This window comes from Balaenoptera physalus (assembly GCF_965194825.1).
Source record: "Balaenoptera physalus genome assembly, chromosome: 10".
Taxonomy (NCBI): Eukaryota; Metazoa; Chordata; class Mammalia; order Artiodactyla; family Balaenopteridae; genus Balaenoptera; species Balaenoptera physalus.
Genome location: NC_138889.1, coordinates 11,208,851 through 11,224,000, shown reverse-complemented (window position 1 = coordinate 11,224,000; position 15,150 = coordinate 11,208,851). Strand labels below are relative to the sequence as shown.

The 15,150-nt window shown below is 41.4% G+C and overlaps 1 protein-coding gene across 3 annotated transcripts in view; it reads left to right on the top strand.

The window, feature by feature from the left end:
* The window catches only part of UBASH3B (ubiquitin associated and SH3 domain containing B), a 150,942-nt gene extending 135,816 nt beyond the window's left edge, over nt 1–15,126 (top strand). For all 3 annotated transcript variants that reach the window (XM_082410879.1, XM_082410880.1, XM_082410878.1), the window contains exons 12-14: nt 4,885–4,991; nt 6,419–6,528; nt 7,725–15,126. In XM_082410879.1, coding sequence (XP_082267005.1) covers nt 4,885–4,991; nt 6,419–6,528; nt 7,725–7,862 — 355 coding nt within the window. In that variant the 3' untranslated portion in view covers nt 7,863–15,126. The remainder of the gene's footprint in view (nt 1–4,884; nt 4,992–6,418; nt 6,529–7,724) is intronic.
* Nucleotides 15,127–15,150: the final 24 nt, after the last annotated feature.

Sequence of the window (15,150 nt, the reverse complement as noted above, 5' to 3'; positions counted from 1 at the left end):
AAAACAGAGTTTGGAACAAGTGACCAATATAAGCAAAACTTTCTTCCTTGTGCTATCCCTTGACCTTTCATTTCAAATACCTACCCAAACCTCAACTTCTTGCCTTAAAGGAATGAGCATTCCTCAAAAATAAGATTAAATCAATCAATCGGATCCCCTACTGAAATAATTCACATTTTGTCCTATCTACTCTATGGCCACTGTTTTTCTGTTCCTTGGGAAGCAGCAATAAATTATTGTCCCCATGCCAACAGCCATCACCCCTCTGCCCTGGAAAGAGAAAAAGTTACTGCCAACATTGGTAAAATGACTTTCCTCACCTACCACCCAGCCCCACCCAGGCCAACTGTGCCTTCAGATTCCCCCTTAAGTGCATCCTGCAATTCTTCCCAAGCTATTTACAAAGGTCCCCAGACTCATTCTACCTGAGCCCTTCAGTGCACACACAGACACACACCCCACCAGTAGTAGAACAGAAGGATGAATGCCAGGAACCTGGGGGTCAGGACGTGGTTCATATTCCAGATTTCCTTCTCCTCTACAAAAAATCAAAGTTCTATTCAACCATTTTGTGTTGGGGGTGGTGGTGGTGGTGAGATTAAGCCTCTAATTCTATAAATCAGTCGTGAAATTCACCCATCAAGCATGTGAGAGGCACAACCCCTAGAGTCAAATTCACTCTGAAATTAATTATGTCAAGTGAGCAGGGCTTCTGAAGCAAGTAGTGGTGCCCAAATGATTGAAGAAACATGGTGATGTGCAGAGGGGCAAGAACCGATAGGCAGGGTATTATAAGTCAAGCAAGCACTGCTCATAGATCCCTCCCTGTCGCCTTGAACAGGAGGGAGGAGGGGCTAGAAGGTGGATTTAGGCTGGTGACCGATATCCAAGCATCAGCCACGGGCAACAAGACCCATCCTGGGGGCTGGGTGTAGAAAGCAGCCCCAGTGGAGCTAGGCGAGAAGGAGCAAGGCAGAAAAAACAAAATACACACCAGTTGGATGAGGCTTCAGAGCAGGACCCTGACTGGGGGAGGCAGGGAAAAGGGGATGGGGGAGCCATGGATCTGGAGTATTAGAGAGACAACAAATCAAACTTTGGTGTGGGACTTAGGGCAGAAGCCTGCTCTATAGTCTGGACCAAAGTAGGCTGGGGAGAGGAGAGCATACACGGGAGAATACTATTCCAAGGGTACTACCTGTGTACCCAGAGCTCTGGGTTCCAGGTCTAGTTGGTGGTTGGAGGCCCACGTGAGTCCCAGAATAGTACAGGGGTCCTGCAGGTGCAGCTAGAAGCAGGATGCAGCTGACAGGAGTGAGAGAGCTTTGACTGTCCCATCCCCTTCAGGGCTCGTTCAAACATGGAAGCCATTCATAGGTTCCACTTCAAGGCAAGAACTGATCAGGAGGAACTGGATTCTAGCATCTACCAACTCTTTACCTACACAAATCCTGTACATTACAGTGTGGTTTCACCCTTGCAGTGACTCCCTGAACCAAACAAAGAGGCCTTTTGTCACAGTGTGTATGTGTGTGTGTTGGGGGAGGGGTCCTGGGAAACCAGGTGATGTAAATGGTAATGGAACTGGATGAGAAGTAGGGATGGGAAGAAAGGGTTTGCTCCAGAACAACGAGGCACATCCCTAATGAGTGGGGATTCATGTTTCTCCCTATCACCCGGGGTGTTGTAAGATGCAGAAAGAAGGTTGTTTCCTAGGAGAAATAGTATGCTTGCAGAGAGAATGTTATTTAGATGAAGGCAAGTTACCTTCAAATGGAACAGCATCCTTCCTCTCCAGACAGTAAACCCAAGTGCACAGAAGGGCAGCTTTGGGGAGGGCACTGTCAGAAGCCATCCAGGCTGAAGGATAACTTTATAGGTATTAATCTCAGACACAGGTTCAAATCCGGGCTCTAAGAGTTGCTAATGATGTAAGCAAAGGCAAGTCAGCTGTAGCCTTTCTAAGCCTTAGTTTTGTCATCCATACACTCAGAATTTGCAAAAGCGTTGCTAGGTGGGCTATGTTCAAAGAACGCAAGTAGGGTGCTTTGCGCAGAGCCTGACACATGGGAACCTCTCAGTAAATCTTAGTAGCAGCCGCAGCAGCAGTGTATTCTGATGCAGATGCCATGAGAATTCACTTTGAGAACTCACTAGCACCTCCATGCAATAAATACCAACAATGAAAGACAAAATAAGAAAATAGAAAATATGACATAGTTGTACTCAAAAACAAGGTAAACATCTCATAGACCAGAAAACTAAATAGCAAAGGAAGGTGGAAGCAGACGGAAGTGACTGGGATTGAAGACATTCAGGGTCACCAGGATTGGAGGGCCCTGCTTTGACCATCCTCTTATATGTGTTTGTACATCGTGTCATAATTATCATTTACATCAATAGCTTACTCACCCCAACCACACACAGAGAGCTCCTCAAACATAGAAATTGGGTTTTCTTCATCTTTATGTTCCCTGTACTTCTCCAACTGCCAGGAGAAGTTGTGGTCTGTGGTCTTTATGTGGTCTGTGTTCAAACTAAGAAAGAAAAGGAAAGGCTGGTGAAGCATTATTACCTCACAAATCCAATGGACCTAATATCTCCTTTAAAAATCTATCCTTACAACTCCCCATTTCATTTTATGAGACCAGCATTACCCTGATACCAAAACCAGATAAGAATACTACAAGAAAAGAGAACTACAGGCCAATATTCTCAACAAAATATTAGCAAACCAAATTCAACAGCACATCAAAAAGATCATATACCAAGTGGGATTTATCCCTGGGATGCAAGGATGGTGCAACATACAAAAATCAATAAATGTGATACACCACATTAGTAGAAAAAAAAGATGATAAAAATTATATGATCATCTCAGTAGATGCAGAAAAAGCATTTGACAATATACACCATCCTCTTCATGATAAAAATTGTTCAACAGATTGGGTATAGAAGGAACATATCTAAACATAATAAAGGCAATTTATGGCAAGCCCACAGCTAACATCATACTCAATGGTGAAAGGTTGAAAGCTTTTCCTCTAAGATCAGGAACAAGACAAGCATGGCCACTCTCACCACTGCTATTCAACATAGTTCTGGAAGTTCTAGCCAGAGCAGTTGGGCAAGATAAATAAATAAAAGGCATCCAAATTGGAAAAGAAGAAGTGAAACTCTCTTTGTTTGCAGATGACGTGATCTTATATATAGGAAATCCTAAAGACTCAGAAAATCCTAGAACTGTCAGAACTAATCAACAAATTCAGCAAAGTTGTAGGATACAGAGTCAACATACAGAAGTCAATTGTGCACAAAAATAAACTCAAAATGGATTAAAGACCTAAATGTAAGACCGGACACTATAAAACTCTTAGAGAAGAACATAGGCAGAACACTCTTTGACATAAATCACAGCAAGATCTTTTTTTTTTTTAATTTATTTTATTTATTTATCTTTGGCTCTGTTGGGTCTTCGTTGCTGCGTGCGGGCTTTCTCTAGTTGTGGCGAGTGGGGGCTACTCTTGGTTACGGTGCACAGGCTTCTTATTGCGGTGGCTTCTCTTGTTGCAGAGCATGGGCTCTAGGCACGGGGGCTTCAGTAGTTGCAGCATGCGGGCTCAGTAGTTGCAGCATGCAGGCTCAGTAGTTGTGGCTCACAAGCTCTAGAGCGCAGGCTCAGTAGTTGTGGCGCATGGGCTTAGTTGCTCCGTGGCATGTGGGATCTTCCTGGACCAGGGCTCAAACCCATGTCCCCTGCATTGGCAGGCAGATTCTTAACCACTGCACCACCAGGGAAGCCCACATGTCTCTTTTTGAATTATGGTTTTCTCAGGGTATAGGCCCAGTAGTGGGATTGCTGGGTCATGTGGTAGTTCTACTGAGAAAAGGGATCCTTGCGCACCATTGGTGGGAATGTAAACTGGTACAACCACTATGGAAACACTATGGAGGGTCCACAAAAAATTAAAAATAGAACTACCATATGATCCAGCAATCCCACTTCTGGGGTATATCCAAAGGAAATGAAAACAAGATCTCACAGAGATATCTCCATATAATATCACTATATGTGGAATCTAAAAAAGCCAAGCTCAGAGAAACAGACAGTAGAGTAGCATGGACACCCATGGGACCGTGGGGAGGGGGAAATAGGGAGAGACTGGTCAAAGGGGTACAAACTTACAGTTAAAAGCTGAATACGTTCTGGGGATCTAATGTACCGCATTGTGATTATAGTTAACAATACTGTATTATATTCTTGAAAGTTGCTGAGTAAAGCTTAAATGTTCTGACCACCAAAAAGAAAATGGTAATTATGTGACATAATGGAGGTGGTTAGCTAAGACTATGGTGGTCATCATTTTGCAATGTATCAAATCAATACATTGTATACCCTTAAACTTACACCATGTTATACATCAATGAAATCCCAATAAAACTGGGAAAAGATTAAGTAAAACTTATCCTTACTGCTTATCATGTGCAAGCCTACTAAAGAGAGGCTTGGGAAATCTGTGGTGATTTAAATAGATAAAGAGATCTAACCTCTGCTTTGCTTCCTCTTATTTATGTGACCTGGGACTGACTGTCAGTAAAATTAGTCAAACTGCTATGAGTTATCCTGCAAGGGAAACCTGAACTGAATGTTTCATTTTTCAGCTGGTCACTTTGACACCATGCACACATGGCCTTTATTTCTGTACATTCTGCATATTTGGACCCCACTTCTACATAGTTGAAATACTCTTCCCTATGCCTCCATCCTTTCTAGGGAAATATGGGAACTTTAGAAAGGTCTTGAAATAAAACTTAGAGTAATGTCAATTGCTTTGTCTTGGGATCAAAATGTTTTCAATGCCTTTGTTCATTTTTCTATTGCAGACCTCACATTCCAGTCAGCAAATTAGTGGTTTCAGAATCCTATGACACCTATATCAGTAGAAGTTTCCAAGTAACAAAGGAAATAATAAGTGAATGTAAAAGTAAAGGTAGGTATTATTTTGGACTCCATAGTTAAATCTGTGATCATTTTTCCACCATGGTTAATCGGCTATTCAAGATGGTTCAGCGTGCTTTGACAAACTTGCTTAGTAGGAAAGAAAAATACTTCCAGACTCTCTTATAGATACTTTCATGTTAAATTTGTACTATTCTCTTGAGTACCTCAAATGGTAGATATTCCATGGAAATACATCAGACTTAGTTACTCTATGAAATAACAGAATTCTGCATTTCAGCTATTTATCTTCCACTCTCTGAAGGAGGTTCCCTATTACAGTTTCCAGAAATTCTTTACCATAACACTGTTTTGCCTATAATTTGATCCAGGAACATGGACACGCACACACAAACACACCGACACAAATACACCTACCGTCACTACTACCACCAACCAAGAGCAGTGTGCTGTACGACTCAAGTCTGCCACTGAATTTTATAATCATTGAACTCAAATATTTAATGATATGTAGGACTGTAATATTTGTAGTAAAAAGGGCAGATTACAAAAGAGTCTGCACATTCCCATCCCCCACTAAAAGTTAAAATATTTATCTTCATAGAGCAAAGGCTGGATTTACATACACCAGAATGTTAACAGTGGGTAGCCCTGGTCAACAGTATCGTGGATGGTTCCCACCTTTCAGTTATCACTTGTAAGCCACTCACTTCATGACCACCCCTGTGGTACCACCCATCCCCACTGCAAAGAAACTCAGCATGTTCTATCAACCAGAAAGTCTCAAGTGCTCACAGCTCTACAATGGCAACATCAAAAACTATAATATATTAGAAGTAATAGCAGAGAGCCCTGTAGACATAGAACAGTTTTGTATCTTGATTGAGGTGATGGTTCCCAAAAGCTCCACATGTGATAGATTTGGCTAAAGCTGGTGAAATCTGAATAGGCTATGTGGATTATACCAGTGTTTGTTTCCTAGTTTTGATAGTGTACCTTAGGCAAGATGTTACTATCAGAGAGGCTGTGTGAAGGGTGCATGGGACCTACCTAGTGTGTGTGTGTATAGTATATATGCAAGGTACATATTGTATATATATGTATGTATATGTGTATATGTATATACATAGTACATAATATGTATATATAGTATATATAAAATATACACATGTATATTTAATACATAAAATACGTATTTGTTACCTCCTGTGACTCTAATTACTTTAAGATTAAAAGTAGGTTTGTTGTTGGGTTTTTTTATTGTTTTTGTTTGTTTTTTGTTTTTAATGACATTAGCCTGCCTTAACAATACAAAGCATTTTCAAAATATTGCTTGGCCGAATTGTCTCCTTCTTGAGAATGTTTGCCTCTCCCTGGAACACTTGGCTTCAGTACTTACAAGGTTTACATATGTCTTGATAGAAACAGTCTTTTCAGTCCTTGCTTTTTTGCCCCCAGGAAATAACATCCTGATTGTGGCCCACGCATCTTCCCTTGAAGCGTGTACCTGCCAACTTCAGGGCCTGTCACCTCAGAACTCCAAGGACTTTGTACAAATGGTCCGAAAGGTAATTCCTGCTTGCATATCAGGGGCCTGTGGGGCCTTGGAGTTTCAGAATGGTTCAGTGCTGGCTGAAAGCGAAGTTCTTTGGAGCTGGGAAGGTACATTTATTGGTTTATTCAACCAAGATGTATTGAATGGGGCTCTGTTTAAGGTACTTTATCAGGCCTTGGGTAAGAGAAAAAGATGTGTTTGAGCTAGTTCTAGCTTCTAAGAGCTAAAATTTAAGAAGTAGCTAAGAATCATAAGCAAATTGTCTGGATTTCCCTGCGGGACCATGGAACGGATAAGCAGGAGGTATGTGGGCCAAAACACAGCTCAGCTGGAAGAGAGGTCCTGGAGGATAGGCCAAAGGAAGCAGTGATTCAAAATGGTCAGGCTGAAAGGCAAACCCAGGAACAAGGCAGCGAGACAGAAAACCCACCAGGCTGACCAACACATCTGGATTCTTCCTTCTCATGCCTGTGGAAGAGGTTTTCCCGTCAGCCACCCTCCCACATACACTTCCCTCCAGGCTGAGTTATATGCTTCCTGTAACTGTCCCCAGAGAACCTGGTTCAAACTCGATTGCAATTCTTTTCTCATTTTTTTAAAAACTTACTTATGTGTCTGTCCTTCCCATTAGTCTGTAAGCTGCTTGAGGGCAGAGATTTTTGTCTTGTTCATAAATGCAACTCTGGACACACACACAAATAAGTTTTGAAATGCCATGCCTACTGAAGTTAGGAAGGGCACAGCTTCAGCTCTGAATGTTAGATACACATGCCAAAAAATGAAAGAAAAAGCAGGATAAAACAAATTCTTAAAACTTGAATAATCTTTCCCATTTTCCAAGTATAATTTCAGAAATGTTTGAGCTGTGTTTTCAGCTTGACTTGCAATTAGGAATGAACTCCTAGCGCCTTAGCTTTATACATGAGTTCCTTTTCTTCCTCCCGTGCTATATAGAAACCATCTATAAACAATTACTTAATTGCACTAGAAGAGCTCACCATTTAATGAATCCTTCCGAAGAATCCTCTTGTGTTGTAAATACTCTTCCTTCTCATTTATCAGTTCTGTCCATTTCCTTTTCAATATTTTGGAGGGGATGCTTGCCTACAAAGCCCTTATTCATTCCTTTGAATTTTCCTTCCTCTAGGTAAAAGTTAAAGCACTCAACCTCTGTTTTCTGTTTTCCCTTTCTTTACTGTCTTACTTCAGATCCCCTACTTGGGGTTTTGTTCCTGTGAAGAATTAGGAGAAACTGGAATCTGGCAGCTGACAGACCCACCAATCCTCCCTCTTACCCATGGACCAACTGGGGGCTTCAACTGGAGAGAGACCCTGCTGCAAGAATAACCACACGAGCGAACAAGAAGAAAAGACTTGAGGAAGGCTTTGGGAGAAGTGTCTTTTTGTGTACTTAGTAACAGTGGGAAAGTCTGCACCACATCCTAAATGGACAGCTCAGAATAATTTAGCATATGTCCTTTCAGGCTTTGACGTTCTTAGGATGAGACCACATCAAGGAGAGAAAGGCTTGATTCAGGGAAAAAATTCATTCTCCCTGGACTCTTGCCTGGCTAACAAGTCTTTCAAGAATGGTCTTCCTATACAGGGGCACCTGCTACAGCAGAGGATGTTTCCTCCCTTCCATCTGTGCTGACTAAGGAACCTGGGTCCTCCCAAAGAGAGCTGCCAGCCCACTCTGAGGAAGGATGCAGGAAAATCCAGCTGGAGGGACACCAAGCTGCCAGTCCGGTGATGGGATTTTCTTTTCTTTTTAACTCCATGTTCCAGTTAAAACCCAGCTGCCGAATTCTTTTAAGGTGATTAGAAAACATGCGGTTTCCCATCAGTTTCTACCCACACCAGTGCTGCTGGCTCAAGCCATCTGCTGGCGGATTCTAATCTTCACCCTGGTACCGCCACATCACATTTCCTCTAGAGAAAAGCAGACTACAGCTTTTTGCTACCGTCCTACTCCCTTGCTTCTCTCTATCTGTGAAATGGGGAGACAGAGCATTTTTACTCTCCAAAGCACTTTTGGATACTCAGGAGGAAGATAAGATAAACGTGTGAAGTATTCAACTGTAGGAGGAACGAACTTGCCAAATATATCAAAGGAGTTACTCGTGTCACAGCCTAACGAGCCACAGGACTTCTGAATCACCGTGATTTGCTTGTCTTTGCCCCGAGAGTCTAGACCATGTTAACTGGTTAAGGACGTTGACATTTTCAGATGTATGTGAAATACATCCTTTGAGTCAGCAAGAAGCTCATTCTTGTGCAATATGGACGTCGTTACAAACCATACACCAAGGGTCAGGTCATTGTACGCGTACAGTACTTGTCAACCATAACAGAACACCCACAAATGCATCAGTTACATCCAGGGATGTATTATGAAGTCAGGGAACTAACTTAAATGATGACAGTCACGACTGCACTGCTGCTTGTGCTGTCGTTTTTATTTGTTTGTTTGTTTTGCTATGGTAATTTAAAAGAGGTAGGTAGGGCTACTTAAGGAAAGTTGGGAGAGCCACATCCTGTGGCATCTTGTCACACTTGCTTCCTGAATTTAGAGGGAGTTTATTTAAAAGAAAAACAAATGACAGTCAAACCAAAACATCAGTTATCAATGTCTAGTTAATTGTGTGACTAGCTGACTGTTGACGGCAGCAGACAATGGTCTGGCATGGTATAGTTCACTCTGTAGAATATATGTGCAAAATGAAAGCTCAGCCATTTAAAGAGAACATTCATGTAAAACAAATCAATATATATTGTAGCATTAAACAAGATTCAAAACCCAAAGGAGAAAACATATGGGATATAAAAATAGATCTATGCTCCTATTTGAAACTAGAATCTGATGATCCTTGAAAAGAAGAGGAAGTGAAAGGATGCTGGCTATGTATGTTAATCCGCAAGAGGATTATTGTTGAGTTTTTTTTTTTAAGTCACTTAGAGAAATATGTCATGAATTTTATATTTTAAGAGACAAATCTTGATTTCTTCCAGCATTGCACAAACACTGATCCAGCTTCTGGGTCTAGAAATAACTCTGTGCTGACATGATTGATTAATATAAAAGTTTTCATCTTAAACTGGGGGAAATACTCATATTAAAGGTTTTAAGAGAAAAGTCACATTATGGCCAATGCAATGTCACGGCCAGTCATTCTTTTATCTGTAATTAGGTGAATCCACTGTAATCAGACCTATAATGTTTATTAGATTCTCCACAAATTTTCATGGACTTTCAATGCTCAGAATAATGCTCGAACATCTCGTATTCGATTTCCTTGAAAACTGTAGCAGTGTGTTCTGGACAGGGTCTGTACTTGTATAGAACAAAGTTCAGAACAAGTTATCCCTCTCTCCTTCTCCATGATCTTAAGCCTTTGATGACCTGATAGGTTGGTTTAGCTGGGCTACGGACCAGTGTCCTTAGTCCAATATGGACAAAGCCTTAGGCCATCATCTGTGTGAGCAAAGGAAGGCAAAGATCTGAAATAATTTTCTGAATAATTTAGGTGGAAAACCTTGACTCAAAGAGTTTATTCCTCTGCTTTAATTATCCAGATTGTTGATCAAAATGGCCTGAATGATCTGAATTCTCATGAAATTCTCTTTTCACATTTACCTAATTAAAAAACTAAACTTGGACTCCAGTTGAGAAATTCTTTGGAAATTGTGTTGAATCTATGTGTAATAAAAGGAAGAGACAACTGTATTTCATGATTTCATATCCATTTAAAAATTCTAAATTGCTATTACAACTCGAAGTTCAGGCTGGTTTTTTTTTCAGCTGAGGCTGATGCTTGTCAACAAATGTTTTGGGGGGCTAGGAGAAAGAAGGAAGGTAGAAGGGAGGGAGGGGGGAAGGAAGCAAGGGAGAAAGGAAGGAAATGCCAGATTAGAAGAAGCAAATGGTTTCCTGTGGAGAGGAAATTTTTTTTTTTAAATGTTGAAAGTTATCTGAAATAAACTGAGATAAAATTAACTAAAGGATTTAATCTGGGATTGAAAGTCCGAAACAGTCTGCTGCCTGCACAAGCGTGCCACATCAACCCGCTAATGGCTCAGTATTATTCACAGATAGACTTTGGTTTCAGTGATTTTAAAATGCCACGTCTATTCCTTTGTGGACTAGAATAATTGGCACATTTTAATGCACAAGCTGGGGGTTTCATTTTCCCAGGCTCCCTCTCCATCACTGCAATGGTAGCTAGGAGCTTACTGCTTCACCCCAGCAAGGAGTTCAGAATACAGTGTTTTCCATTACATTTAGATTCATAGAATCTGAATGGCTGATTAAATGGCCATCTGATGGCTGAAAGAGGGGGGGTATTTTTCACCCTGTATTGAAAGGCTTGTGGGAGTCTCTAGTTTTTATTTTAATTATACTTTAACCAAAGAATTCTTTTAAAGTAACCTTATATTTGAAAGACAATTTTGCAAAAAATGAAAATAATAAAAAATAAAAAATACCTTCTGGAGTGATGTCAGTTTGGTAAATCATTGTTGATACTTTTCTTGCATTTTAGGCTGCTGTGGTCATTTTCCTGTCAGTGGAATTTGGAATGCCTGTAGATTGTCATCCAGTTGTGCTTAGCATTACCATAAATGTATCTTTTCCACTCAACTAGCCGTGTTCGTATTAAATCAAGTCTCTTATTTCAATTACCTAGTGTCACCGGGGACTAACTGAAGAACTGCAGAGAGGTTCCTATCTCGTTGCCTTTGTAGAAAGGCGTCCCTGTGTGGTAAGGGAGGTATTCCTCGTAACCTAGGCACTCTGCCGCTCCAGTGTCTAATTTGAAAGCGGTGATGAATTGCTCTTTTGAATTTACTCTAAGTCACGCGTGTGTTGGAATACAGATGAGCCTCCTTTAACTTTCGCAGGCACAGTCACAACTGTCCCGTCTGCACCAGCTTCTCAGATAATGAGGCGCAGGGTTATTTGCATTTAAATTGTAGTCCTGCACACGTGTGAGAACTCAGAGACGCCAGCCTTGCTGCCCTGCCAGGAGGGATGAGATCGGGCGGAGGAGGGTAGGGAAAAGAGCGATTTAATATCTATTTTAGGTTAACATTCACTTTACTAAGGTAATGGGATATTTTGTTAGGTGATGGCAGATGCTTTTCATGTTTAAACATAGGATTCACTTTGGATTTGCTTCCCTTTAATACCGCACCATATTGAATTTTCCTAGGGAAGTGACTAGCTGTAACAAAAATTCAAGGGAAGGGGGGAAAAATTGCCTCTAAATGCAGAGGAAATCACTTGATTTTTAAATACATATACTATTTTGTTCAGTGTATGTAAGCTTAAAATTATGATGATGAATAGTCAAACTTCATATACCATCAGTTCTTACCAATGTTTTACACTGCACCATTTAGTTGCCATTACTCACACAGAAATCAGAATTTTGCAGCTGCTCAACTATTCTTGGACTCTGTACAGGATACACATGTATGTATAATGGGAAATATGTCCTGGTTCTTTCTCTGACTGCCACGCAAGATGGGAACACCATCCTGAAGCACTTTGGTTACACATAGACCATTTTAAACCTGCTGTTTGGGGAGGTGTATTGGTTTCTTTCTCATTTATAAGGCTATTGTATCATTATTTTTCTATGTGATTCAGGCATATTTATTTGGTGAAAAGGGTTTGTAATTATAAAAAAGGAAACCACACCTAATTGTATTGCCAAATTCCTTGTAAAGTACCTGTGGCGTCTGTGCTTTCCTGGCTGCGTGCTCTTCTCCGTACAGCTCTGGCACCATTGTAATTAGTTCATTCCATTCCATGAGCATCTCCATCTAAGTGGTTCCTAGATGATTTAATAAAGAGAAACTGTGTCCTCAGTCGATCCAGAGCGATCTCATGTTACACTGAGTGGTCTCGACTCCTATCATGTCCTCAGACGTTGCTGTGGTCATTATTATTTCATAAATGTCCATTAAGAGTGGGATCCTTCCCTCAGAGGGGCACTTGCTGCTGATGGAAATGAGAGGAGGCTCCGGCAGCACCGTGGGCCTCTGGTCCCTTCTGGTTGGGCATCTCTCTGAGCCATCCTGGCTGCAGAGGTGAAAACCCACCCAGGAGTGAAAGAGCGAGCTCCAAAATGCTTCCTCTGCCTCACGTGCGAGGCTTCGTCCCTCACCACTGCCCACCCGGAGGAGGTGTACCAGGAATGATGCATAGAGAAAGAATTTGGGTCAGAGAGAGGACAATTCCAGTTCAAACTGGGTTCCACACTACTAAAAGCCATAGACCCCATTTCTGAAGTAATGATACGTTAAGCTAATAGGTTTTAAAATAAGCCATGTATGCAAATGTATACCGAGAACACGAACACAGATTTTCATTGGCACAACTGGCTACTACCCTCGCAGGGTTTACTTCCTGAGGAAACTTAACAGCTAATGCTCAGATCTGACAAAAGACCAAGCTACGGTTAACCTTGGGGCTGCTTCTCGGCTGTTCTCTGCTTGACAGTTTCCCAAGCTCATTTTGCCCTTTTGTGATATGTGTACAGGCGGCCTGCACATCCAAAGAAAACGAATCATTGTGCTTTGGATCTGTTTAAGCTTAAATCAGCAAAAAAAAAAAATTTTTTTTTTTTTGGAAAGTTGTTTGAGGACCAAAAAGCAGTCTTCCTTTGGAAGAAAGAGAATGCATCATTTTGCCCAAAATAAACATGTAAAACCCAGATGGCTTGCTCCTGACCATGAAAGGATGCCAAGGTTTATGTAGCTTGCTGGTTGTCATTGTATTGATGGGACAATTCAGAAAGTCTTTGTACCACTGGAGAGGAACTTGATATTGTACCAGAGAAGAACCCCTAATTCCAGAGTCAGATAGAGCCACGTTCAGATCCTGGCTCAGCTACTTCCTAGATCCCTTAAACTCATTTCACCTGGAAAAACGGGCACATAATGATTTTTTAGAGCATGCTTAAGAGTATCAAATAGGATAATATAAAATACCTAATACTGGGCTTCCCTGGTGGCGCAGTGGTTGAGAATCTGCCTGCCAATGCAGGGGACACGGGTTCGAGCCCTGGTCTGGGAAGATCCCACATGCCGCGGAGCAACTAGGCCCGTGAGCCACAACTACTGACCCTGCGCGTCTGGAGCCTGTGCTCTGCAACAAGAGAGGCCGCGATAGTGAGAGGCCCGCGCACCGCCATGAAGAGTGGCCCCCACTTGCCGCAACTGGAGAAGGCACTCACACAGAAACGAAGACCCAACACAGCCATAAATTAATTAATTAGTTAATTAATTTTAAAAAATGTGGCTACCAGAAAATTTAAAAAATAAAAATAAAAAAAATAATCGCTTTTGCTAAGGCCAAGATAAAATCACTCATCTAGCCATTCCTCTTGTCTATGGGGAATATCAGGGACAAGGAATAAAACAGCTTCATTCATACTGGTGTCACTTTACTATTTGCCCCATAATTTAGCTTCTGTAGTAAGAGGAGAATGGTAAAAGTTGGGGTGTTTGTTGAATTCTGTGATTTGTCTAAGAGGCTGCCCTAATGATTTTACCACCTTCCCCAAGTATAATTGTTTATAGTTTTAAAAGCACATTCTCATTTGATCCTCAAAACAATTTTTCAAGGTAAGGAGATCAGGTATTATTAACTCGCATGAGAGAAATTAAGATACTAAGATCCTGAGGTTGTGGACTTATCCTTCATTCTACAACACTGATTGAATGCTACGTTCCTAGCAGGTGGCAGGTGGAGGTACAGCGGCAAATCAAAAAGCAAGGTCCCTGCTTTCGTGAATTTGGGAGATAGACAATGAATCCACAAATAAACAAGATAATTACAGATGTTGATCCATGTTGTTTAGGAGAAAAATGGGTTATATGATAGACGGTACATTTGGAAGGGATGTGGGGCAGGGGATCCTACTTGAGATGGGATGGCCAGCTTTGGTGTACCTGAGCAGTGGCAATGAAAGCAGCAGTGGAGGCTTGAGTAGAAGCTGGTGGTGGTGAAGGGCTAAATGAGCAGGATCCTGGGGAGACAGGATGAGTGCAAAAGCCCCCACGTGGGAAGCAGCTAAGGGTTAGAACAAAGGGGGTCAGTGGGCTAAACCTTCATGAGCATGGCAGGAAGTGGGGGGAAATGAGGCTGGAGAGGAAGGCAGACCCAGAAACACAGGGCCCTGTACACCAGGCCTCTGCAGAATCTGGCCTACAGCCCTGTGTTTGTCCAGCCCACAAGCTAAGAACGTTTTTACAATTTTAAATGGTCGAAAAACATCAAAAGAAGAATATTGTGCAAAAAGATACAAGCACCCCTATGTTCATAGCAGCACTATTCACAATAGCCAAAACATGGAAACAACCTAAATGTCCATGGACAGATGAATGGATAAAGAAGATGTGGTGTACATATCTATATACAATGGAATACTACTCAGCCATAAAAAAACAAAATAATGCCACTTGCAGCAACACGGATGCAACTAGAGATTATCATACTACGTGAAGTCACTCAGAAAGAGAAAGACAAACACCATATGGTATCACTTACATGTGGAATCTAAAATATGGCACAAATGAACCTATCTACAAAACAGAAACAGACTCACAGACATAGAGGTCAGACTTG